The sequence below is a fragment of the Cololabis saira genome, chromosome 16 (genome assembly GCF_033807715.1).
Source record: "Cololabis saira isolate AMF1-May2022 chromosome 16, fColSai1.1, whole genome shotgun sequence".
Classification (NCBI taxonomy): Eukaryota; Metazoa; Chordata; class Actinopteri; order Beloniformes; family Belonidae; genus Cololabis; species Cololabis saira.
In genome coordinates, this window is record NC_084602.1 from 40,447,115 (window position 1) to 40,470,585 (window position 23,471).

Below are 23,471 nucleotides of genomic sequence, written 5' to 3' on the forward strand. Positions count from 1 at the left end.
ATGAAGGTCCAAATGTCCACATGTGGACGGTGGTGTTTGCAGCTGCCGCCCAGCAGAGGGCGCTATGGGACAGCAGGAAGTGACAGCACAGGTAAACCCAGCTGGACCGACCTGAACCGAGCTGGAACGACCTGAACGGTTCCCAGTACAAAGTTCCTAAACAGCCCAGTTCCTGGTGGGCGTGGCTAAGTTCCAGTGGGCGTGGCCCAGGTCCTCATCCATGGTCCTGGTGGGCGTGGCTCCATGACCAGTTCCTGGTGGGCGTGGCAGCCATACTCAGTTCCTGTTCTGCAGCTGCAGGTTTCACTTCCCCCAGTACCAGTACTCAGTACTCATCAGCAGCAGCAGAGATGAGCGTCTACAGCGACGCCTCCGAGGACCTGACAGACGAGCTGGAGACGCTGGGGTGAGTCCTGGACGTAGACCAGGACCTGGTCCTAGACCTGGACCTGGTCCTGGTTCTGGACCTGCAGGTCCAGGTCCTACACTGATACAAATATTGTACTTGATCAACTTATCTAAAAATAAGTCAATTTTTTGCATGAGATTATTATGTAGATCAAGAAAGACTAGTCTTTGTATAAACTACTAAATTTTATGTATGTAAGTGATACATTTTGCAAGTACAGTCAACTTAATTGTGTTAAGTTTACTTTATTTATCAAAATTAAGTTGACTGTACTTGCAAAATGTATCATTTACATACAAAAAATGAAGTAGTTTATACAAAGACTAGTCTTTCTTGATCTACATAATAATCTCATGCAAAAAGTTGACTTATTTTCTTATTTTTAAGTAGATCAAGCAAGATATTTGTATCAGTGTAGGACCTGGACCTGCAGGGACCCGGGTCCTCGGTGGGACCTGGACCTGCAGGACCTGGGTCCTCGGTAGTCTGGTTCCCTGATTTAGATCCTGGAGGAAACTAGAGGAACTAAAGCAGTTTAAACTCTTGACTGTTTACTCTCCAGTAAACTCTCCAGGTTCAACATCGTTAGAGTTTATCAGTCACAGCTGCAGAAACCAGAGACCGGGACCTGGTCCAGTTCCAGACCGGGTTCTGGTCCTGCAATTTCAATTTCAATTTATTGTATTTGTTAAGGAGGGACAGTGCACATCATTATGCATTTTACAAAATAAAAGCAGATGCACCAAATGTAGCCTATTGGCTAATTCCCATTGGCAGTCCCCCCGGCTAGGATATAAAAACAAGCAAGTTTAAGAGCAATACAATGTTCAGTTAAAAAAATACAATAGTACAATAATATAACCAATATCACGATGATACAACCAACCACATAACACATTTCATAGTATTTTTACATTTATAGTTCATAAGTTACTGTTATAAGTTATAGCAGCAGCTAAAGTAAAGTGTCTATGTAAAGTGTCACAGCTATAAAGTGCAGAGTAGAGGTATAAAGTACGTGGTGCATGGGGTTATGGACTTAAGAAGGGAAAAAAAGATAAATAAACAAAACAAAACAAAAAAAAAAAATAAATAAATAAATAAAATAAAAGGGACTGGGACTAAGGACCAGATGAGACCAGAACCAGGACCCGAAACAGGGGGGACCAGGACCAGCTCGTAGCTCGCTGACTGAACTCAACCAAACCTGTTGATCACATGATCTTGTTTTATGTAACTAATGTTTAACTCCTCGTTTCCATGGTAACCTTCAGTAGTGGTTAGGGTTAGGGTTTACGGAGGTTCAGGTCAGAAACAGAAGTTACAGCTTTGATGGAGCTGTAAAAGTATAAAAGTCAGGATTTACAACCTGATTTACCGTCGTAACCATGACAACGGTGGGAAACCTGACGGCCAGAGAGGATTCTGGGACGGGGGACGGGGGGGTCCAGAGTCTCTTAGCAACCGTTGGTGGTGAGAAGTTTCACTTCCTCCAGCGGTTCCTGCTCACCTGCGTGACGAGTTAGAGACGAGGGAGGATATAAATAGAGACACGTGTGAGGACGTCTGTCTGACAGATAAACCCCGTCATGTGACAGGAAGTGATCCCAAACACAGCAGCAGAGTCCAGTTTCTGGGTGATTGGGGGATTGGAGGATTGGGGGATTGGAGGATTGGAGGATTGGAGGATTGGAGGATTGGAATATTGGAATATTGGAGGATTGGAGGATTGGAGGATTGGAATATTGGGGGATTGGAGGATTGGAGGATTGGAGGATTGGAAGATTGGGGGATTATGTGATTGGAGGATTGGAGGATTGGAAGATTGGAGGATTGGAAGATTGGGGGATTGGGTGATTGGAAGATTGGGGGATTGGGTGATTGGAAGATTGGGGGATTGGGTGATTGGAAGATTGGAGGATTGGGTGATTGGAAGATTGGAGGATTGGGGGATTGGAAGATTGGAAGATTGGGTGATTGGGGGATTGGAGGATTGGGGGATTGGGGGATTGGAGGATTGGAAGATTGGAGGATTGGAAGATTGGAAGATTGGGTGATTGGAGGATTGGGGGATTGGAGGATTGGAGGATTGGGGGATTGGAGGATTGGAGGATTGGAGGATTGGAGGATTGGGGGATTGGAAGATTGGGAGATTGGAGGATCGGGGGATTAGGTGATTGGGGGATTGGAAGATTGGAGGATTGGGGAATTTGAGGATTGGGGGATTGGAGGATTGGAGGATTGGGGGATTGGAGGATTGGAGGATTGGAAGATTGGGGGATTGGAAGATTGGAAGATTGGAAGATTGGGGGATTGGGGGATTGGAGGATTGGAAGATTGGGGGATTGGAAGATTGGAAGATTGGGGGATTGGGTGATTGGAAGATTGGAAGATTGGGGGATTGGGTGATTGAAAGATTGGAGGATTGGGTGATTGGAAGATTGGAGGATTGGGGGATTGGGTGATTGGAAGATTGGAGGATTGGGTGATTGGAAGATTGGAGGATTGGGGGATTGGAAGATTGGAGGATTGGGGGATTGGGTGATTGGAGGATTGGGGGATTGGGTGATTGGAGGATTGGGTGATTGGAGGATTGGGGGATTGGAGGATTGGAAGATTGGGGGATTGGGGGATTGGAAGATTGGAGGATTGGGTGATTGGAGGATTGGGGGATTGGAGGATTGGAGGATTGGAGGATTGGAGGATTGGGGGATTGGGAGATTGGAGGATTGGGGGATTATGTGATTGGGGGATTGGAGGATTGGAGGATTGGAAGATTGGAAGATTGGGTGATTGGAGGATTGGGGGATTGGAGGATCGGGGGATTATGTGATTGGGTGATTGGAAGATTGGGGGATTGGAGGATTGGAGGATTGGGGGATTGGAGGATTGGGGGATTGGAGGATTGGAAGATTGGGGGATTGGAAGATTGGGGGATTGGGGGATTGGAGGATTGGAAGATTGGGGGATTGGGGGATTGGAAGATAGGGGGATTGGAAGATTGGAGGATTGGGAGATTGGGGGATTGGGTGATTGAAAGATTGGAGGATTGGGTGATTGGAAGATTGGAGGATTGGGTGATTGGGTGATTGGAAGATTGGAGGATTGGGTGATTGGAAGATTGGAGGATTGGGGGATTGGAAGATTGGAGGATTGGGGGATTGGAGGATTGGGGGATTGGGTGATTGGAGGATTGGGGGATTGGAAGATTGGAGGATTGGGAGATTGGGAGATTGGAGGATCGGGGGATTGGAGGATTGGGTGATTGGGGGATTGGAAGATTGGAGGATTGGGAGATTGGAAGATTGGGGGATTGGAGGATTGGGAGATTGGGAGATTGGAGGATCGGGGGATTATGTGATTGGGTGATTGGAAGATTGGAGGATTGGGGGATTGGAGGATTGGAAGATTGGGGGATTGGAGGATTGGGGGATTGGAGGATTGGAGGATTGGAAGATTGGGGGATTGGGAGATTGGGGGATTGGGAGATTGGGAGATTGGATGATTGGATGATTGGATGATTGGAGGATTGGGATTGGAGGATTGGAAGATTGGAAGATTGGGGGATTGGAAGATTGGGGGATTGGAAGATTGGGGGATTGGAAGATTGGAAGATTGGGGGATTGGAAGATTGGGGGATTGGAAGATTGGGGGATTGGAAGATTGGAAGATTGGGGGATTGGAAGATTGGAAGATTGGGGGATTGGAAGATTGAGGGATTGGAGGATTGGAAGATTGGGGGATTGGAAGATTGGGGGATTGGAAGATTGGGAGATTGGAGGATTATGTGATTGGAGGATTGGAGGATTGGAAGATTGGAGGATTGGAAGATTGGGGGATTGGAGGATTGGAGGATTGGGTGATTGGAGGATTGGAAGATTGGAAGATTGGGGGATTGGAAGATTGGAGGATTGGAAGATTGGGGGATTGGAAGATTGGGAGATTGGAGGATTATGTGATTGGAGGATTGGAGGATTGGGATTGGAGGATTGGAAGATTGGGGGATTATGTGATTGGAGGATTGGAGGATTGGAGGATTGGGTGATTGGAAGATTGGAGGATTGGAAGATTGGAGGATTGGGGGATTGGAAGATTGGAAGATTGGGGGATTGGGTGATTGAAAGATTGGAGGATTGGGTGATTGGAAGATTGGAGGATTGGGTGATTGGGTGATTGGAAGATTGGAGGATTGGGTGATTGGAAGATTGGAGGATTGGGGGATTGGAAGATTGGAGGATTGGGGGATTGGAGGATTGGGGGATTGGGTGATTGGAGGATTGGGGGATTGGAAGATTGGAGGATTGGGAGATTGGGAGATTGGAGGATCGGGGGATCGGGGGATTGGAGGATTGGGTGATTGGGGGATTGGAAGATTGGAGGATTGGGAGATTGGGAGATTGGAGGATCGGGGGATTATGTGATTGGGTGATTGGAAGATTGGAGGATTGGGGGATTGGAGGATTGGAAGATTGGGGGATTGGAGGATTGGGGGATTGGAGGATTGGAGGATTGGAGGATTGGAGGATTGGAAGATTGGGGGATTGGGAGATTGGGGGATTGGGAGATTGGGAGATTGGATGATTGGATGATTGGATGATTGGAGGATTGGGATTGGAGGATTGGAAGATTGGAAGATTGGGGGATTGGAAGATTGGGGGATTGGAAGATTGGGGGATTGGAAGATTGGAAGATTGGGGGATTGGAAGATTGGGGGATTGGAAGATTGGGGGATTGGAAGATTGGAAGATTGGGGGATTGGAAGATTGGAAGATTGGGGGATTGGAAGATTGGGGGATTGGAGGATTGGAAGATTGGAAGATTGGGGGATTGGAAGATTGGGGGATTGGAAGATTGGGAGATTGGAGGATTATGTGATTGGAGGATTGGAGGATTGGAAGATTGGAGGATTGGAAGATTGGGGGATTGGAGGATTGGAGGATTGGGTGATTGGAGGATTGGAAGATTGGAAGATTGGGGGATTGGAAGATTGGAGGATTGGAAGATTGGGGGATTGGAAGATTTGGAGATTGGAGGATTATGTGATTGGAGGATTGGAGGATTGGGATTGGAGGATTGGAGGATTGGGATTGGAGGATTGGAAGATTGGGGGATTATGTGATTGGAGGATTGGAGGATTGGGTGATTGGGTGATTGGAAGATTGGAGGATTGGGGGATTGGGGGATTGGAAGATTGGAGGATTGGGGGATTGGAGGATTGGGGGATTGGAAGATTGGAGGATTGGAAGATTGGAAGATTGGGGGATTGGAAGATTGGGAGATTGGAGGATTGGGAGATTGGGAGATTGGGTGATTGGAGGATTGGGGGACTGGGGGATTGGAGGATTGGAGGATTATGTGATTGGAGGATTGGGGGATTGGAGGATTGGAAGATTGGGGGATTATGTGATTGGAGGATTGGGGGATTGGTGGATTGGGGGATTGGAGGATTGGGGGATTGGGTGATTGGAGGATTGGAGGATTGGAGGATTGGGGGATTGGAAGATTGGAGGATTGGGAGATTGGGAGATTGGAGGATCGGGGGATCGGGGGATTGGAGGATTGGGTGATTGGGGGATTGGAAGATTGGAGGATTGGGAGATTGGAAGATTGGGGGATTGGAGGATTGGGAGATTGGGAGATTGGAGGATCGGGGGATTATGTGATTGGGTGATTGGAAGATTGGAGGATTGGGGGATTGGAGGATTGGAAGATTGGAAGATTGGGGGATTGGAGGATTGGGAGATTGGGAGATTGGAGGATCGGGGGATTATGTGATTGGGTGATTGGAAGATTGGAGGATTGGGGGATTGGAGGATTGGAAGATTGGGGGATTGGAGGATTGGGGGATTGGAGGATTGGAGGATTGGAAGATTGGGGGATTGGGAGATTGGGGGATTGGGAGATTGGGAGATTGGATGATTGGATGATTGGAGGATTGGGATTGGAGGATTGGAAGATTGGAAGATTGGGGGATTGGAAGATTGGGGGATTGGAAGATTGGGGGATTGGAAGATTGGGGGATTGGAAGATTGGGGGATTGGAAGATTGGAAGATTGGGGGATTGGAAGATTGGAAGATTGGGGGATTGGAAGATTGGGGGATTGGAGGATTGGAAGATTGGAAGATTGGGGGATTGGAAGATTGGGGGATTGGAAGATTGGGAGATTGGAGGATTATGTGATTGGAGGATTGGAGGATTGGAAGATTGGAGGATTGGAAGATTGGGGGATTGGAGGATTGGAGGATTGGGTGATTGGAGGATTGGAAGATTGGAAGATTGGGGGATTGGAAGATTGGAGGATTGGAAGATTGGGGGATTGGAAGATTGGGAGATTGGAGGATTATGTGATTGGAGGATTGGAGGATTGGGATTGGAGGATTGGAGGATTGGGATTGGAGGATTGGAAGATTGGGGGATTATGTGATTGGAGGATTGGAGGATTGGGTGATTGGGTGATTGGAAGATTGGAGGATTGGGGGATTGGGGGATTGGAAGATTGGAGGATTGGGGGATTTGAGGATTGGGGGATTGGAAGATTGGAGGATTGGAAGATTGGAAGATTGGAAGATTGGGGGATTGGAAGATTGGGAGATTGGAGGATTGGGAGATTGGGAGATTGGGTGATTGGAGGATTGGAGGATTATGTGATTGGAGGATTGGGGGATTGGAGGATTGGAAGATTGGGGGATTATGTGATTGGAGGATTGGGGGATTGGTGAATTGGGTGATTGGAAGATTGGGGGATTGGAGGATTGGGGGATTGGGTGATTGGAGGATTGGGGGATTGGGGGATTGGAAGATTGGAAGATTGGGGGATTGGAAGATTGGAGGATTAGGGGATTGGAGGATTGGAGGATTGGAGGATTGGGGGATTGGAGGATTGGGTGATTGGAAGATTGGGGGATTGGGGGATTGGGTGATTGGGGGATTGGAGGATTGGAAGATTGGGGGATTGGGGGATTGGAGGATTGGAAGATTGGGGGATTATGTGATTGGAGGATTGGGGGATTGGGTGATTGGAGGATTGGAAGATTGGAGGATTGGAAGATTGGAAGATTGGAGGATTGGAAGATTGAAAGATTTGAGGATTGGAAGATTGGAAGATTGGAGGATTGGAGGATTGGGGATTGGGGGACTTGGTGGATTGGTGGATTGGAGGACTGGAAACTCATCCAGTCCTCCGGTCCTCCTTGGTGTAGTTCTTGGTCTCTGAACCAGGTCCTGGTCTCTGTCTCTGAAGGTGGTACCACTACGACTTGTCCCGCCACGCCGCCGAGGCGCTGCTTCTGTCCAACGGCTCTGATGGAAGTTACTTACTGAGGAACAGCAACGAAGGCCCGGGCTGCTTCGCCCTGTCCGTCAGGTGGGTTTAACTTCCCCAACTTCAATTCGGTTCTGGGGCGACTTTTGGTCGAAGCACAAGCGAGACTTGATACCAAAGAAGACCATGTTTTGTTGTTGTTTTATCTTTAATCTCTAAATGCTGCAGGAATTCCACCTTCTTCATACTAATATATGTTCTGTACTAACGTGAGTTCGTCTCTTGCTTCGTCTGGTCTTCAGGGCGAAGGACTCGGTGAAACACTTCCACGTGAACCGCAGAGAAAACACCTACGTGTTCGGGTTCAACGAGTTCCCGACGCTCCACGACTTCGTCCACCACTTCGCCAACCAGCCCCTGCTGGGCAGCGACGCAGGTACGAGGACTGGGGGGTGCTCAGGTGTCTTCAGCTTGCTTCTTATAACGACCTTTGGTTCTTCATTTTTGACCCCACTGACAGTGGCATCAATTCAGTCTCAGGTAAGGTACGGCAAGGTTACGAGTCCCAGAACTTAACTACAGTATCAACCAACAGGCCCAGCAAATACTCATCACAGAAGTTTATGTAGCTGATCTGTGTGGTCAAGAAAATTGGAACTTTTTCAAATGCAGTCTCAACCTAACTAGGAAAACTTTAACAACGTGTTGATCAATTCAGTCAAAGCGCCTTTACGCATCCGTTTGCTGCACCACAGACAGCAAACGGCAGAGTTAGAGAGCAGAAATAGCGTATCTGATAAACGCAGTTTAACTAATTCTGTTCACTTCATTCACTATGTCAGTGGAATAATATCACATGGACATGGAGTGGCTAACAGCCTCGTTAATAGCCGACTCCCGCTTTCCCTACCTGGTCCTTCTCCCTCCCCACCGGGGAAACATTGGACCCATCACTTGGCGTCTTTTTTTGACAAAAGAAAATTGCAGGGTTGTCTGCTTCCTTTTCATGTTTGTAAGTTAGTAACACTGCAGAGCTAAAAACCAGATTGATAGCGACCACTGTCGTCAGGGACGCTGGGACATCACATTTCAAGATATGAGGAGGGGGGGTACAAGTGTTGGGAAAGATAATACCTAGTGAAATCCATCATGTTGTTCTGATATGCATTTGTAGTTATTCTATATGTATTAAATAATAGAATAATCAATACAAATAGACACTGAGTAATTCCATGAATTTATTTAAAAAACAATCATTTACATTTTCCCCTGAAGCCGAGCTGTGGCGGCTGCCGTACCCATGACGGCCCTGCCCGCTGACCTGAACCTCTTATGACATCATCACCGATGACGGTTGTAGAGGCCTAAGAACAGTTTATAGCTTGTAACTGTTAACATGATTAAAACTGTGTTACATAAGTTCATGAGATATAATTTCATATGCATTATGTGTGTTAAAAAGATATATTATTTGATTTAGAATTGCATAGAGTAGTTAAAATGTAAAAGTATATAAGAATCCATGTGTTTATGTATGTGATTTGGAAGCTAAGGATAAAAGGTGTACTTGCTCAGGTGTACTGAGTTACATTCACAGCTGCCATGGATTACCTGCAGTGGATGAAGGAGAGTCAGAGCTTGAGAGCAGTGGAGGCAAACGGTTTTCTTACTAATTATAGAGGTTTAAATTCGAACTTGAGATAGTTGCTTATGGCTTACTCTCTCTTAGTTGCATTTAGTTACAAAAGGTGTTTTTTGGCCAGCTTACGTTTCTTGCCAGTGGATGTACACTCTGGGAATGAGTAATAAAACGGACATCCTTATTTTTGTTTTACTACGTTTCTGGAGTGAACTTTTTTGATCAGTGTTGCTAGGCTAAGCAACGAACACCACTTGTGGATGTAGCTTCTTGCTAACGATTGACTGGGACAGAGTAAGCCATAAGCAACTATCTCAAGTTCGAATTTAAACCTCTATAACGGTACTGATCTGGACCGGTTTACGTCACCTCTATAAGGTCCTGAACCAGAATACCAGTTAGCTTTGGTGTTCCACAGGGATCTGGACCGGGACCAACCCTGTTTTCCTTTTACGTGATTCCTCTGGACAACGTAATCCAGAAAACATACATGGTTATGCTGATGATACTCAACTCTAACAAAACCAGAGGAAACTAATCCGTTACTGAAACTTCCTTTTTGAAGTCGTGTGTACAGAGTAGTATCCAGTATTTTTTCGTCGGGTACGTCATCGTGTATATCAGATATACTAGTGGAAGTCATGTGATGGTCGGACAGGCATTATGGGAAATACCAGGCAAGGAAGATGAGATTGGAACAAACCGTTCAGATCGTTGACATTCTTCATAAGACATTTACTTATAACATAATCTAGCCACAGTAACGTAGTATTACTTCATTTTTCACCAGTAGAAGAGAACACAGTGATTGTTTGTGGCTGTAAAAACCTCGTTAGCTGCTTTGGAAGCTGCTAAGAGGAACCTGGAGTCGCTTTAGCCAAAGACGCTCAGGTTTAAAAGGGTTAGATCAGGGGTGTCAAACGTGCGGGCCGAGAGAAGTTTCCAACGCAAAAAAAATAAATGTTAATTTACTAAAAAGGAAGGCATAAATAATTGCCATGAATCGCAGCATATCTGATAATATATTTCTTCTACAAATCCATCGTTATTCCACAAATAGAGCAGTTTGACAGTTTTTTAGTTTTCTAGAATGCATTTGCCGATTTTATTTCTTTGTAGACGGTCGTTTATTTTTATTAACTGACTACTATTATATATTTTCGCAGGAAAAATATCACTGCTAAAAAAGATGATAGAAGATATTTATTCGGAGAATCTCAGTTTTGAATACGAGGATAGTGACAAAGTAAAACAGTTAAAAAAGAAGTGCTGACTTTTTCGGCACACTGGCGTAAATATCCGCACCAATTTTTAAAAATAAATACACTTAATTGTACTGGAAAAATCTCTAAATCACAAAGAAACACTCGGATGTAATAAGAAAGATTTAGCTTTTAATTAAATTTCCTATAAAAAAAGCTAAATATAAAGAACAACATACTTGTTTCTGTTTATCTTTGTAAAATTATATTAAAAGTATCTTACATAAATTGAAAAAAAAACGAGAAATTTCAAGAAAAGATCCTGAAGAAATATATTTTACATAATTAGAGCGTAAACAAAGTGAATATTTCCTTTAAAATTAACTAAACTGATATTGGATTAGATAACAATAGTAAGAAAAAAGAATTAGAAAAAAAATTTCCGCACCGTTTTTGTTATTTTGAGCGTGCGAGAAAAAAAATTGGTCAAATCCGGCCGCCAAGCAAAATGAGTTTGACACCCCTGGGTTGGGGTTTTCCATCGGCAGATCCCACGTCTCCAGTTCTAACTTTCTACATCAGCGAAGGGATTTAAGCCAGTGATGTTTCTGCTCTGAGACCTCAGTTAAGCTTCTTCTCACCAGAGTTTAAAGGTCTAAAAGTGTTTTGGTAACAGATGAAACTAGTATGAAGTACCGGGCTGGTTGGTCCTGGTTGTTCTACATGCAACTTTATCCAACAGACAGTTGGGGAAAGAGAAACAAATCCAGATTCATGACTTGATTGCATGCTTTATTTTTCTAAAGCCTCCTTTGTCTGTTCTATGTTTTCATTTCTACCAGTATGACTGATCTGAGATCAGATCCTGAGATTCTGATCACATGAGCACAAACAAACATCTCCGGGGTTTTACCGAGTCCCAGGTCCGGTTAGGGGACATTCCTGCTCCGGTACCGGCCGATCCGGCGACGTGCAGGAAATCTCTGTTTACACATCGATTAAAAACCTACGGATCTCTGGATTTTGTTGTTGCAGAAAACTGATCCACCGGCTGGATGTTCGTCGGATATAGACGACTCTGATTTCAAAAGATCGGCACAACATTTAAGAGTTGTGGTGAAAGTTTCATCAGCGTCCAGTTCTGTCTGACGGGAATCACCGATACTCCCCGATGAAATCAGTCCCTCGTGTTCGTGAACATTCCCCCGGTGTAGAAAGTACCGGACCAATCACAGAGGCAGAGCCGGGCTTTAACCAACGACCCAAACAGGAGCCGCTGGAAACGCTCAGATCAACAGGTTTCTGGTAAAACTGATAACAGTCACATAGCTGTCAAGTTTTAGATTTAAAAATAACCTGCTGTCGCACAAACTGAGATCCAGTATCTTATGTTTCAAGACAAGAAATCTAAAATAACCAGTGTTTTTTATCTTGTGTCAATCACTTACAAACCACAGTCATGCACTCAGAATCTGATAGTTCTACTTTTGTTGACTCTGAAATGCTGCAGACTTTCCTGTGTTTGTGATTCCTATAAAAGTCTCAATGAAAACACAAAAGTGAATTAAAGCACATTTATTTATTCAAATGTTTTCAGTTTATATACTACGGAAGAGTATCAGGCCCAGGCAGGAGAAAAATAAAAATAATATTTTAGAGGAGGAAGATTTTTTTTTCATTATGCACTTCGAGAAAAAAGTCGAAATGTCGAGAAAAAAGTCCAAATTTGATGACGATATTGACTTGAAACATCTCACATACTGTATATCCAGTTGCATAACTTCAGAAACGTCTCCTTAACGTCCCACTCCAAGGATGTGAGTTAGTTAGTTAGTTAGTTAGTTAGTTAGTTAGTTACGGCTGCTGCTGCAGAGCTGTCTCTCCTAACTGGATTAGATGGAGAGGAGACATTTACACTTTATTCACCAAATTGTATTTCAACTTCATTCACGAAATTTCGACTTTATTCTTGAAATTATATTTATTATATATATTATATAATCTCGACATCGAAGTGCACAATAAAAAAAAAATCTTCCCCTCTCAAATATTTTTTCTCCTGCACGGCCCTGATACTCTTCCGTAATATACACATTGATTGTCTTCAGGTTAAACATTTACATTTTCTTTTTACTTGTCATTTCCACTCATGAGGCTCTGGCCTTCACAGCGCTGGAGATGACGGACATCGTTCTTCCCCATTAGAGACACTAACATCACAGTTATGAATCTTTCAGAACTCGTAACTGTAACATCCTGCTCCTCTGTAGGAAAGTAAAGTTGTTTTCCCATTTTTAGAGATATTTACACAAAGTCTTCACTTATTTGGCAGAAATATCTTCTCTCTCGTTACATCCATCCATCTCTGAATTGTTGTTCCGAGTTTGTTCGTTGTTGCCACAAACCAGTGACAATTCAGTTTGGAGAGGAACAATAATGCTTTTTAAAAATGATTATGTTATAAAATGGGAAATTTACAGGAAAATACTAATACTGGAGGACGGCGGGAAAGAGGGTAAAATACGGTAGTTTAGTTTCCCGCCAAAACGGGAGACTGGACAGGTAGGATGTATTTGTTCAGCAGCGTTGCTGCAGAAATCTGGTGATTTGGGTTTAGGTAGCGGTAGCGATAGCTTAGCTCAGACTGCAATCAGATCTCAAGATTTAGGTCGATTGCTGCTCGTGTTTTGGTTGGCTCCGTGCCGGTTTCGTGCTTTGTTTGTGGTTTTTTGTTGCAGATTTCCAGTGCTTGACGTGTGTTTCCGTGTGTTCCTGCTTCCTGGATGTACGCATATGTGTGCGTATATATATATGTATATATTAAATATAGTAATAATGCACATATATACACTTTTGGTTTCTACCGTCATGGTATCAATCAATAATATGTGTGCAGACAAGGTAAAAAAAAAAAAAGAAATCTGGTGATGACGCTCGTCTGGTTGTTGCTCTGGTTCTCACCGTTGTCGTCCCGTCCTCCCGGTTCTGACCCGGTTCTGGTCCTGGTTCTGACCCGGTTCTGGTTGTGTCTCCCCAGGAACCCTGCTGGTTCTGAAGAACCCCTAACCCGGTTCTGACCCGGTTCTGGTCCTGGTTCTGACCGGGTTCTGGTTGTGTCTCCCCAGGAACCCTGCTGGTTCTGAAGAACCCCTAACCCGGTTCTGACCCGGTTCTGGTCCTGGTTCTGACCCGGTTCTGGTTGTGTCTCCCCAGGAACCCTGCTGGTTCTGAAGAACCCGTACCCCTGGAGAGTGGAGGAACCGTCCATCTACGAGTCTGTCCGGGTCCACACGGCCGTGCAGACGGGCCGGACGGAGACGGACCTGGTGGCCAACGCTCCTTCGGTACGAGACTTTCCTTCTCTCTGTTGGTTTATGAGTCACAGCTACCGGGTTTAGAGAGATACCGTCCTGCAGAAACCTCCAGAAACCTCCAGGAACCTCCAGGAACCTCCAGGAACCTCTAGGAACCTCCAGAAACCTCCAGAAACCTCCAGAAACCTCTAGGAACCTCCAGAAACCTCTAGGAACCTCCAGAAACCTCTAGGAACCTCCAGAAACCTCCAGGAACCTCTAGGAACCTCCAGAAACCTCCAGGAACCTCTAGGAACCTCCAGAAACCTCCAGGAACCTCTAGGAACCTCCAGAAACCTCCAGAAACCTCCAGAAACCTCTAGGAACCTCCAGAAACCTCCAGAAACCTCCAGAAACCTCTAGGAACCTCCAGAAACCTCTAGGAACCTCTAGAAACCTCCAGAAACCTCCAGAAACCTCTAGGAACCTCCAGAAACCTCTAGGAACCTCTAGAAACCTCCAGAAACCTCCAGAAACCTCTAGGAACCTCCAGAAACCTCTAGGAACCTCTAGAAACCTCCAGAAACCTCCAGAAACCTCCAGAAACCTCTAGGAACCTCCAGAAACCTCCAGAAACCTCCAGAAACCTCTAGGAACCTCCAGAAACCTCTAGGAACCTCTAGAAACCTCCAGAAACCTCCAGAAACCTCTAGGAACCTCCAGAAACCTCTAGGAACCTCTAGAAACCTCCAGAAACCTCCAGAAACCTCCAGAAACCTCTAGGAACCTCCAGAAACCTCCAGAAACCTCCAGAAACCTCTAGGAACCTCCAGAAACCTCTAGGAACCTCTAGAAACCTCCAGAAACCTCCAGAAACCTCCAGAAACCTCTAGGAACCTCCAGAAACCTCCAGAAACCTCCAGAAACCTCTAGGAACCTCCAGAAACCTCTAGGAACCTCCAGAAACCTCTAGGAACCTCTAGGAACCTCCAGAAACCTCCAGAAACCTCCAGAAACCTCTAGGAACCTCCAGAAACCTCCAGAAACCTCCAGGAACCTCCAGGAACCTCCAGAAACCTCCAGAAACCTCTAGGAACCTCCAGGAACCTCCAGGAACCTCCAGAAACCTCTAGGAACCTCCAGAAACCTCCAGAAACCTCCAGAAACCTCTAGGAACCTCCAGGAACCTCCAGAAACCTCCAGAAACCTCTAGGAACCTCCAGAAACCTCCAGAAACCTCCAGAAACCTCTAGGAACCTCCAGGAACCTCCAGGAACCTCCAGAAACCTCCAGAAACCTCCAGAAACCTCCAGAAACCTCCAGAAACCTCCAGAAACCTCCAGAAACCTCTAGGAACCTCCAGGAACCTCTAGGAACCTCCAGAAACCTCTAGGAACCTCCAGGAACCTCTAGGAACCTCCAGAAACCTCTAGGAACCTCCAGGAACCTCCAGAAACCTCCAGGAACCTCTAGGAACCTCCAGAAACCTCTAGGAACCTCCAGGAACCTCTAGGAACCTCCAGAAACCTCCAGAAACCTCTAGGAACCTCCAGGAACCCCCAGAAACCTCCAGAAACCTCTAGGAACCTCTAGGAACCTCCAGAAACCTCCAGAAACCTCCAGGAACCTCTAGGAACCTCCAGAAACCTCTAGGAACCTCTAGGAACCTCCAGAAACCTCTAGGAACCTCTAGGAACCTCCAGAAACCTCCAGAAACCTCCAGAAACCTCCAGAAACCTCCAGAAACCTCCAGAAACCTCCAGAAACCTCCAGGAACCTCCAGAAACCTCCAGAAACCTCTAGGAACCTCCAGAAACCTCCAGGAACCTCCAGGAACCTCCAGGAACCTCCAGAAACCTCCAGAAACCTCTAGGAACCTCCAGAAACCTCTAGGAACCTCCAGGAACCTCTAGGAACCTCCAGGAACCTCTAGGAACCTCCAGGAACCTCCAGAAACCTCTAGGAACCTCCAGAAACCTCCAGAAACCTCCAGGAACCTCCAGGAACCTCCAGAAACCTCCAGAAACCTCTAGGAACCTCCAGGAACCTCCAGGAACCTCCAGAAACCTCCAGAAACCTCTAGGAACCTCCAGAAACCTCCAGAAACCTCCAGAAACCTCTAGGAACCTCCAGGAACCTCCAGGAACCTCCAGGAACCTCCAGAAACCTCCAGAAACCTCCAGAAACCTCTAGGAACCTCCAGGAACCTCTAGGAACCTCCAGAAACCTCTAGGAACCTCCAGGAACCTCTAGGAACCTCCAGAAACCTCTAGGAACCTCCAGAAACCTCTAGGAACCTCTAGGAACCTCCAGAAACCTCTAGGAACCTCTAGGAACCTCCAGAAACCTCCAGAAACCTCCAGGAACCTCTAGGAACCTCTAGGAACCTCCAGGAACCTCTAGGAACCTCCAGAAACCTCTAGGAACCTCCAGGAACCTCTAGGAACCTCCAGAAACCTCTAGGAACCTCCAGAAACCTCTAGGAACCTCTAGGAACCTCCAGAAACCTCCAGGAACCTCTAGGAACCTCCAGAAACCTCTAGGAACCTCCAGAAACCTCTAGGAACCTCTAGGAACCTCCAGAAACCTCTAGGAACCTCTAGGAACCTCCAGAAACCTCCAGAAACCTCCAGGAACCTCTAGGAACCTCCAGAAACCTCCAGGAACCTCTAGGAACCTCCAGAAACCTCTAGGAACCTCCAGGAACCTCTAGGAACCTCCAGAAACCTCCAGAAACCTCTAGGAACCTCCAGAAACCTCCAGAAACCTCCAGGAACCTCTAGGAACCTCCAGAAACCTCTAGGAACCTCTAGGAACCTCCAGAAACCTCTAGGAACCTCCAGAAACCTCTAGGAACCTCCAGAAACCTCTAGGAACCTCTAGGAACCTCCAGAAACCTCTAGGAACCTCCAGGAACCTCCAGAAACCTCCAGAAACCTCCAGAAACCTCCAGAAACCTCCAGAAACCTCCAGAAACCTCCAGAAACCTCCAGAAACCTCCAGAAACCTCCAGAAACCTCCAGAAACCTCCAGAAACCTCCAGAAACCTCCAGGAACCTCCAGGAACCTCCAGAAACCTCCAGAAACCTCCAGAAACCTCCAGAAACCTCCAGAAACCTCCAGGAACCTCCAGAAACCTCCAGAAACCTCCAGAAACCTCCAGGAACCTCCAGGAACCTCCAGAAACCTCCACGACGGAGTCGCAGCGTCTCCCTGAAGGTTTCCTCCACAACGAACCGAGCAGTGGAGCAGAGAGGTCCAGATCTTGTCCAGATCTGGTCCAGCCGCCGCCTCCAGGTCTTCCAGGACGACGTCTCTGGTCCCACTAGAGATCTCTCCAATATGTCCTGGTTCAGGCCAGAACGCAGCTCCAGAGGCTCCGGCCTGCAAACACGCAGAGAAAAAAGGGGGGCCACAAGAAACTACAGGAACGATGGACAAAAATGATAGATATGAGATATTTATAATAAATAAAACTGGAAATGGAAAAGAGAGGAAGGGAAGAGGAGAGGATGATGATGATGATGATGGTGATGGTGATGAGGATGATGATGATGATGATGATGATGAGTTGTGATCGGCTGCATTTATCAGCTAGTTCTTTCTCCTCTTGACCTTCTTCTACTTTTCTTAATGTTTATTTTTATTTCCTGATAACTAGAATTTAACTTTTAAACCTCAACAGTTGTTAAATGATTGATTAACTAACTCTCTAACCGTCTCTGCAGCTCGGCACCAAGGAGGGTTACCTGGTGAAGCAGGGAGCGTTTGTGAAGGTGAGGATCTGAAACCTGACCTCTGACCTTTGACCTGCAGATCCTCTAATCTAGAAAAGATAAATCTGGTTTTATCTTTATCTTCCATCAGAACTGGAAACAGAGATGGTTCACGCTCAACCGGAACGAGCTCAAGTACTTCAAGGACAAGACGGTGAGTCGAGTCACCAGGACCCGGGTCGCCAGCAGAACCGACTTTTTTCTCGACGCTCCTCTAAAACATTATTTTTATTTTTCTCCTGGCTGGCCCTAATGCTCTTCCGTAGTAATGTACTGCTCCTCTTTAGGAAAGTAACTTCATTATCTAATTTTTATAGATATTTACACAAAGTCTTTGCTTTTTTTGCAGAAATATCTTCTCTCTCGTTACATCCATCCACCTCTGATTTGTTGTTCCAAGTTTGTTCGTTGTCGCCACAAACCAGTGACAAATCTACGGAAGAGAATCAGGGCCAGGCAGGAGAAAAATAAAAATAATGTTTTAGAGGAGGAAGATTTTTTTTTCATTATGCACTTGAGAAAAAAGTCGAAATGTCGAGAAAAAAGTCGAAATGTCGAGAAAAAAGTCGAAATGTCGAGATTAATGTTGAAGTACAATTTCAACTTTATTCAAGAAATGTCGACTTTATTCTCGACATTTTCTCGGGACGCCAGCAGAACCGGTGAGTGGTGTCCCGGTCCCGGTGAGTCGGGTCCCGGTGAGTGGTGTCCCGGTCCGGACTAACGCCGTGTCTCCGTCCTCAGGGGGCCGAGCCCATCCGGACCCTGGACCTCAGCGCCTGCTCGGCGGTTCAGTTCGACTACTCCCAGGACCGGGTCAACTGCTTCTGGTACGAGACCCGGACCCTCGGTCCCGACTAGCGCTGTTTTAGTCCTCAGTTTCCCATCATGCTCACTGGTCCGGTTACGCTGCAGGTACAGAAGGAAAAGGGTCCAAGTACAGAACCCTGCGGGACTCCAAGGCCATTTATGGTGTTGGTGTTGGTGATGAACCTTCATATGAAAACTAACTGAAACTGTCTGATGGAGACGAGTTAAACCAGTTAAATTTGTCTTTGGGACTAAAGGAACCAGATCTAAGGCCCAATCTCAATACTCCCCCTACTTTTCTCCACTCGCCCTTCTTTTCTTCCCTACCCCCTAAAAAAGAAGGGGGATATTTTAGGGCACTTGGCCCAGGCGCCTGTCCCATTTCTCCTACTCCCCCTCGTTTTCATCCCTTCCCTGATCAGGAAGCAGAGAGCCAAAAGCTGTTTTAATTTCAGCTGTAGCGCTGTTAATATGCCACTTTATTAAGTTTTAATATTTTTTTCAGGTGTAAAAGTAACCGTTAAGATCCCCAACCTGGGCTCAGTTTATCCAAATAACACCTGTTAAGAAATTTGACTCGACGTTTTCAGAGATGAGAAGAGATTTCTGCCTGACTGCCGGCTCTGGAGCTTATGGGTCCGCGTTAAATCGACACAGAGCCTACGGCGTAGCTTACGTAGCCTACGGCGTAGCTTACGTAGCCTACGGCGTAGGTTACGTAAGCTATGCCGTAGTTTACGTAACCTACGGCGTAACCTAACAGCCTTTACTCCGGCACGATTCTTCGCGAACAAAGGACAAAAAAGTGATTATGTACATTCACTGAGTGAATATTATGAAAGTAAAATATTTATTTCTCGCTAGAAATGTAATCAAAACGCATTTTTATGCAGAAACTAACTCAAAATATTGATTTATTCACTAAGAAATGTGCGCCATGTTTTTTTTTGGATTCAGTCCGCAAATGACAACGAAAAGCATTCTGGGTAATTTTTATACCCCCTCGCTCGCCAAGTCAGCATGTGGAATCCCTCGATTTGAAGGGGCTATTCTCAGCCCCTCGCCCTCGTTATGCCCCCTCCCCCTAGGTGAAAAGAGGAATTGGGACACCACTACCCTCACGGGAACGCGCAAAAGTTAGGGTTAGGGAAGAAAAGGAGGGCGAGGGGGAGAATTGGGACGCACCCTAAGAGTGAAAAGGGTCCAAACACGGCACCCTGCGGGACTCCAAGACCACCTCTGGTTTATGAGGAAAAACAAACTGAATTAGTCTGATAGATGTGATTTAAATCAGTTAGATCTGGTTCCTTTAGTCCCAAAGACACATTTAAGAGTGAAAAGTGTCCAAACACGGAACCCTGCGGGACTCCAAGACCAACTCTGGTGTAGCTGGTGTTGGTGTTGAAACTTCATATGAAAACAAACTGAATCTGTCTGATGAATGACGACTTTTGAAGCCTCTTTTCTCTCCTAGTTTGTGTTGAAATCTGATGTCATTCAGAAATAAATCTGAGAGAATCTGAACGAAGCTGCAACCAAACGTAGATAAGATCTTCAGTCTGACGCCGCGGCGCCGGGTTTCTCGTTTCTCCTCAGCTGAACTTCCCCCCGGCGGCTCTGACTTCTGGGTTTGAAAAGCAGAAGTTTTGGCTTCAGACTCTCAGTTTCCCCCCGTTTACCGACATCACAGCGTTAAACTCATTTCAAATTAAGAAAGAAAATACTAAAAATAAAAAGTCATAAAATATTTAAAAAAAAATGTCTAATACTAAAAATAAATAAAGTATTTTCCTTTTTAAATTAACATCAATAATTTTTTATTTTTATTAAAAACTAAACTGTTTAAAAATATCAGATAACGACATTAAACTCTTTTTAGATAAATTAAACTATTACTTTTTTCAATAACATCAGTTAAAAATACAGTGTCATTTTCTATTTAATTTCATCAATCAATTAAAGTACTTTCTTAAATTAAGAAAGAAAATACAAAAAATAAAAAGTCATAGATATTTAAAAAAAAATATATTTTAAATACATTTTTATACTAAAAATAAATTCACATCAATAATTTTGTATTTTTATAAAAAAATTAAACTGTTTAAATATCAGATACATTAAACTATTACTTTTTTCATTAACATCAGTTAAAAATAAAGTGTCATTTTTTTCATTTAATTTCATTCACCAATTAAATTATTTTCTTAAATTAAGAAAGAAAATACTAAAAATAGAAAGTCATAAAATATTTTAAAAACAAATATTTTAAAAATATTTTTATACTAAAAATACTTTAAGACAAAAGTATTTTCATTCTTAAATTCACATCAATAATCTTTTATTTTCATTAATACTTTAATTGTTTAAAATATCAGATAAACACATTAAATAACCAACTAAGCCACCACCACCAAACATGAACAAATAAAGCATTTTTAAGTTATTTTTTTAATCAAAGTTCCTCAAAAGCTTGAACAGGTTGAATGTGTTACCCCAGCGTTGCATCATGGGACGTTTCCTGCGGGGAGTTTCCGCCTCACGTGATGATGTCACAACATCATGATGTCGTCACGGCGGAGACTCAACAGGAAGTTGTGAGACACGATGGAGCCACTTCCTGCCTCACGTTTTTTTGCCTTTATAAAAGAAAATTAAGCCAAATAACTCTGCAAAAAAATTACTAGCTGATATATCAAAGTATCTTTTATTTGTATCTCTTTCTGAAATGTTGATGCTATTTGTCTTAAAATGCCTGTGTTTGTCTCTTCCACAGCCTGGTGTTTCCTGAAAGGACCTTCTACTTCTGCGCCAAATCAGGGGTGGAGGCCGACGAGTGGATCCGGATCCTGAGGTGGAAACTGGTGAGTCCAGATCCAGATCCAGATCCAGAGATCTAGATCTAGATCTAGGTTCAGAGATAAACTTGCTGTTGGTGCTTGCGTTCTCGTCTGTTCTCGTCCGTTCTCCTGCACCACCAACCACAACGTTGCTAGCGTCGTACGCAAGGAGATCACGTCGTACGCAAGGAGATCACGTCGTACCAGCGGTGACCGTTAGGGGGCAGTAAGCAGAGCAACAGTTGGAAAAGTGATTAAATATTTAGTAGCAGCGGTAATAGCAGTAGTAGCAGCAGCAGCAGATTAGAACCACAAACAAGTTAACATGACACCATTGACGAGTGTAGGAGATTAATAATAATCGCTTTGGTTGCGATCTCGGCAAAGGAAACGGCACCAACGACCTCCGCGTTCAGTGTCTTTTTGAGAACGTGCACGTCGACGTGTCAAATGAACGCAGGATACGAGTGGCGGTAATGACGCGTACGCGTTCTGAACTGCACGTCTATCCCAGGCTTTAGTGTGACGGGGAGGAGTTACAGTGAACTATGACCTAAACAGTTTCCTTTGTTTCTGTTTTCAGTCCCAGATGAGGAAGGGTCGATGACGTCGTCCCTCCAGACCCGTCGACTCCGCCCCCATGATGATGTCAGAGGAGGAGGCGGAGCCTCTCAGGACTTTTTATTCCCACAAAACTCCCGTTTGTTACTTTAAGAGCATCTTTATGAACGTGTTGTAGTCAGAGATGTGCAGAACCGCCGGGTCAGAACCGCTTGTAAATACTAATTATTTCTAGCGCTACCGCTAACAGGAGCTAACTAGTCCTAAGCCCCGCCCCCAAACCCTGACGAGCCAATGGCTGTTGAGCATCAGTTCCTCAGGGAGCAGAACCGGGAACTATGCAGGTTTAAGAACCGCTGAAGGTCCAGAACTGAGTTTATGACAGAAATTAGGTTTAAATCCAGACAGGGTGGATGATAAAGATTATATTTCATTTTTTAAATCCAAACACGGATGTTTTATTTGGTCTGAGATGAATCAAAACACTGATTTTAACTCTGACGTTCCCAATAACCAACGATGATGCTGGATGTCGTCACCCGTAACCATGACAGTCACCTGTAACCATGACGACAGTAAAACGAGTTTACCTGGATTACTGACTGGATCTAGTTTTAGATTTACTAAAATCCCTCCAGGAAACGATTGTTTGTTTGAGTCCAGATTTTAGTTTTTCTTTACAGTCAGAAACTGTAAACGCTGACAGCGTTAGCAACAGTAACTAAGGGGGCGGGGCTCAGTAATATATACTGAGATGTGGGCGGGGCTTAGTAATATATAATGGGATGTGGGCGGGGCTTAGTGGTATATAATGAGATGTGGGCGGGGCTTAGTAATATATAATGGGATGTGGGCGGGGCTTAGTAATATATAATGGGATGTGGGCGGGGCTTAGTAATATATAATGAGATGTGGGCGGGGCTTAGTAATATATAATGGGATGTGGGCGGGGCTTAGTAATATATAATGAGAAGTGGGCGGGGCTTAGTAATATATAATGAGAAGTGGGCGGGGCTTAGTAATATATAATGAGATGTGGGCGGGGCTTAGTAATATATAATGAGATGTGGGCGGGGCTTAGTAATATATAATGGGATGTGGGCGGGGCTTAGTGATATATAATGAGATGTGGGCGGGGTTTAGTAATATATAATGGGATGTGGGCGGGGCTTAGTAATATATAATGGGATGTGGGCGGGGCTTAGTAATATATAATGGGATGTGGGCGGGGCTTAGTGATATATAATGAGATGTGGGCGGGGCTTAGTAATATATAATGAGATGTGGGCGGGGCTTAGTAATATATAATGGAATGTGGGCGGGGCTTAGTAATATATAATGGGATGTGGGCGGGGCTTAGTGATATATAATGAGATGTGGGCGGGGTTTAGTAATATATAATGGGATGTGGGCGGGGCTTAGTGATATATAATGTGATGTGGACGGGGCTTAGTAATATATAATGAGATGTGGGCGGGGCTTAGTGATATATAATGAGATGTGGGCGGGGCTTAGTGATATATAATGAGATGTGGGCGGGGTTTAGTGATATATAATGAGATGTGGGCGGGGTTTAGTAATATATAATGAGATGGGGGCGGGGCTTAGTAATATATAATGAGATGTGGGCGGGGTTTAGTGATATATAATGAGATGTGGGCGGGGTTTAGTAATATATAATG

The 23,471-nt window shown here is 44.9% G+C and overlaps 1 protein-coding gene across 1 annotated transcript; it reads left to right on the plus strand.

Annotated features, from left to right (window-relative positions):
* The first annotated feature begins 299 nt into the window (after positions 1-299).
* Positions 300-22,543, plus strand: dapp1 (dual adaptor of phosphotyrosine and 3-phosphoinositides). The gene is made up of 9 exons (XM_061743588.1): positions 300-406; positions 7,651-7,773; positions 7,974-8,107; positions 13,726-13,856; positions 17,534-17,581; positions 17,673-17,735; positions 18,326-18,411; positions 21,165-21,252; positions 21,812-22,543. The coding sequence occupies exons 1-9, from the start codon at positions 351-353 to the stop codon at positions 21,833-21,835; spliced, it is 753 nt and encodes a 250-aa protein (XP_061599572.1). The 5' UTR covers positions 300-350; the 3' UTR covers positions 21,836-22,543.
* The last annotated feature ends 928 nt before the right edge of the window (positions 22,544-23,471 follow it).

Bases quoted from the DNA above. Each gene is read 5' to 3' on its own strand.
- dapp1 (XM_061743588.1), top strand. From the start codon at position 351: ATGAGCGTCTACAGCGACGCCTCCGAGGACCTGACAGACGAGCTGGAG. The intron at 7,774-7,973 runs GTGGGTTTAACT...TCTGGTCTTCAG, and splicing joins TGCTTCGCCCTGTCCGTCAG to GGCGAAGGACTCGGTGAAAC. The intron at 8,108-13,725 runs GTACGAGGACTG...GTGTCTCCCCAG, and splicing joins CCTGCTGGGCAGCGACGCAG to GAACCCTGCTGGTTCTGAAG.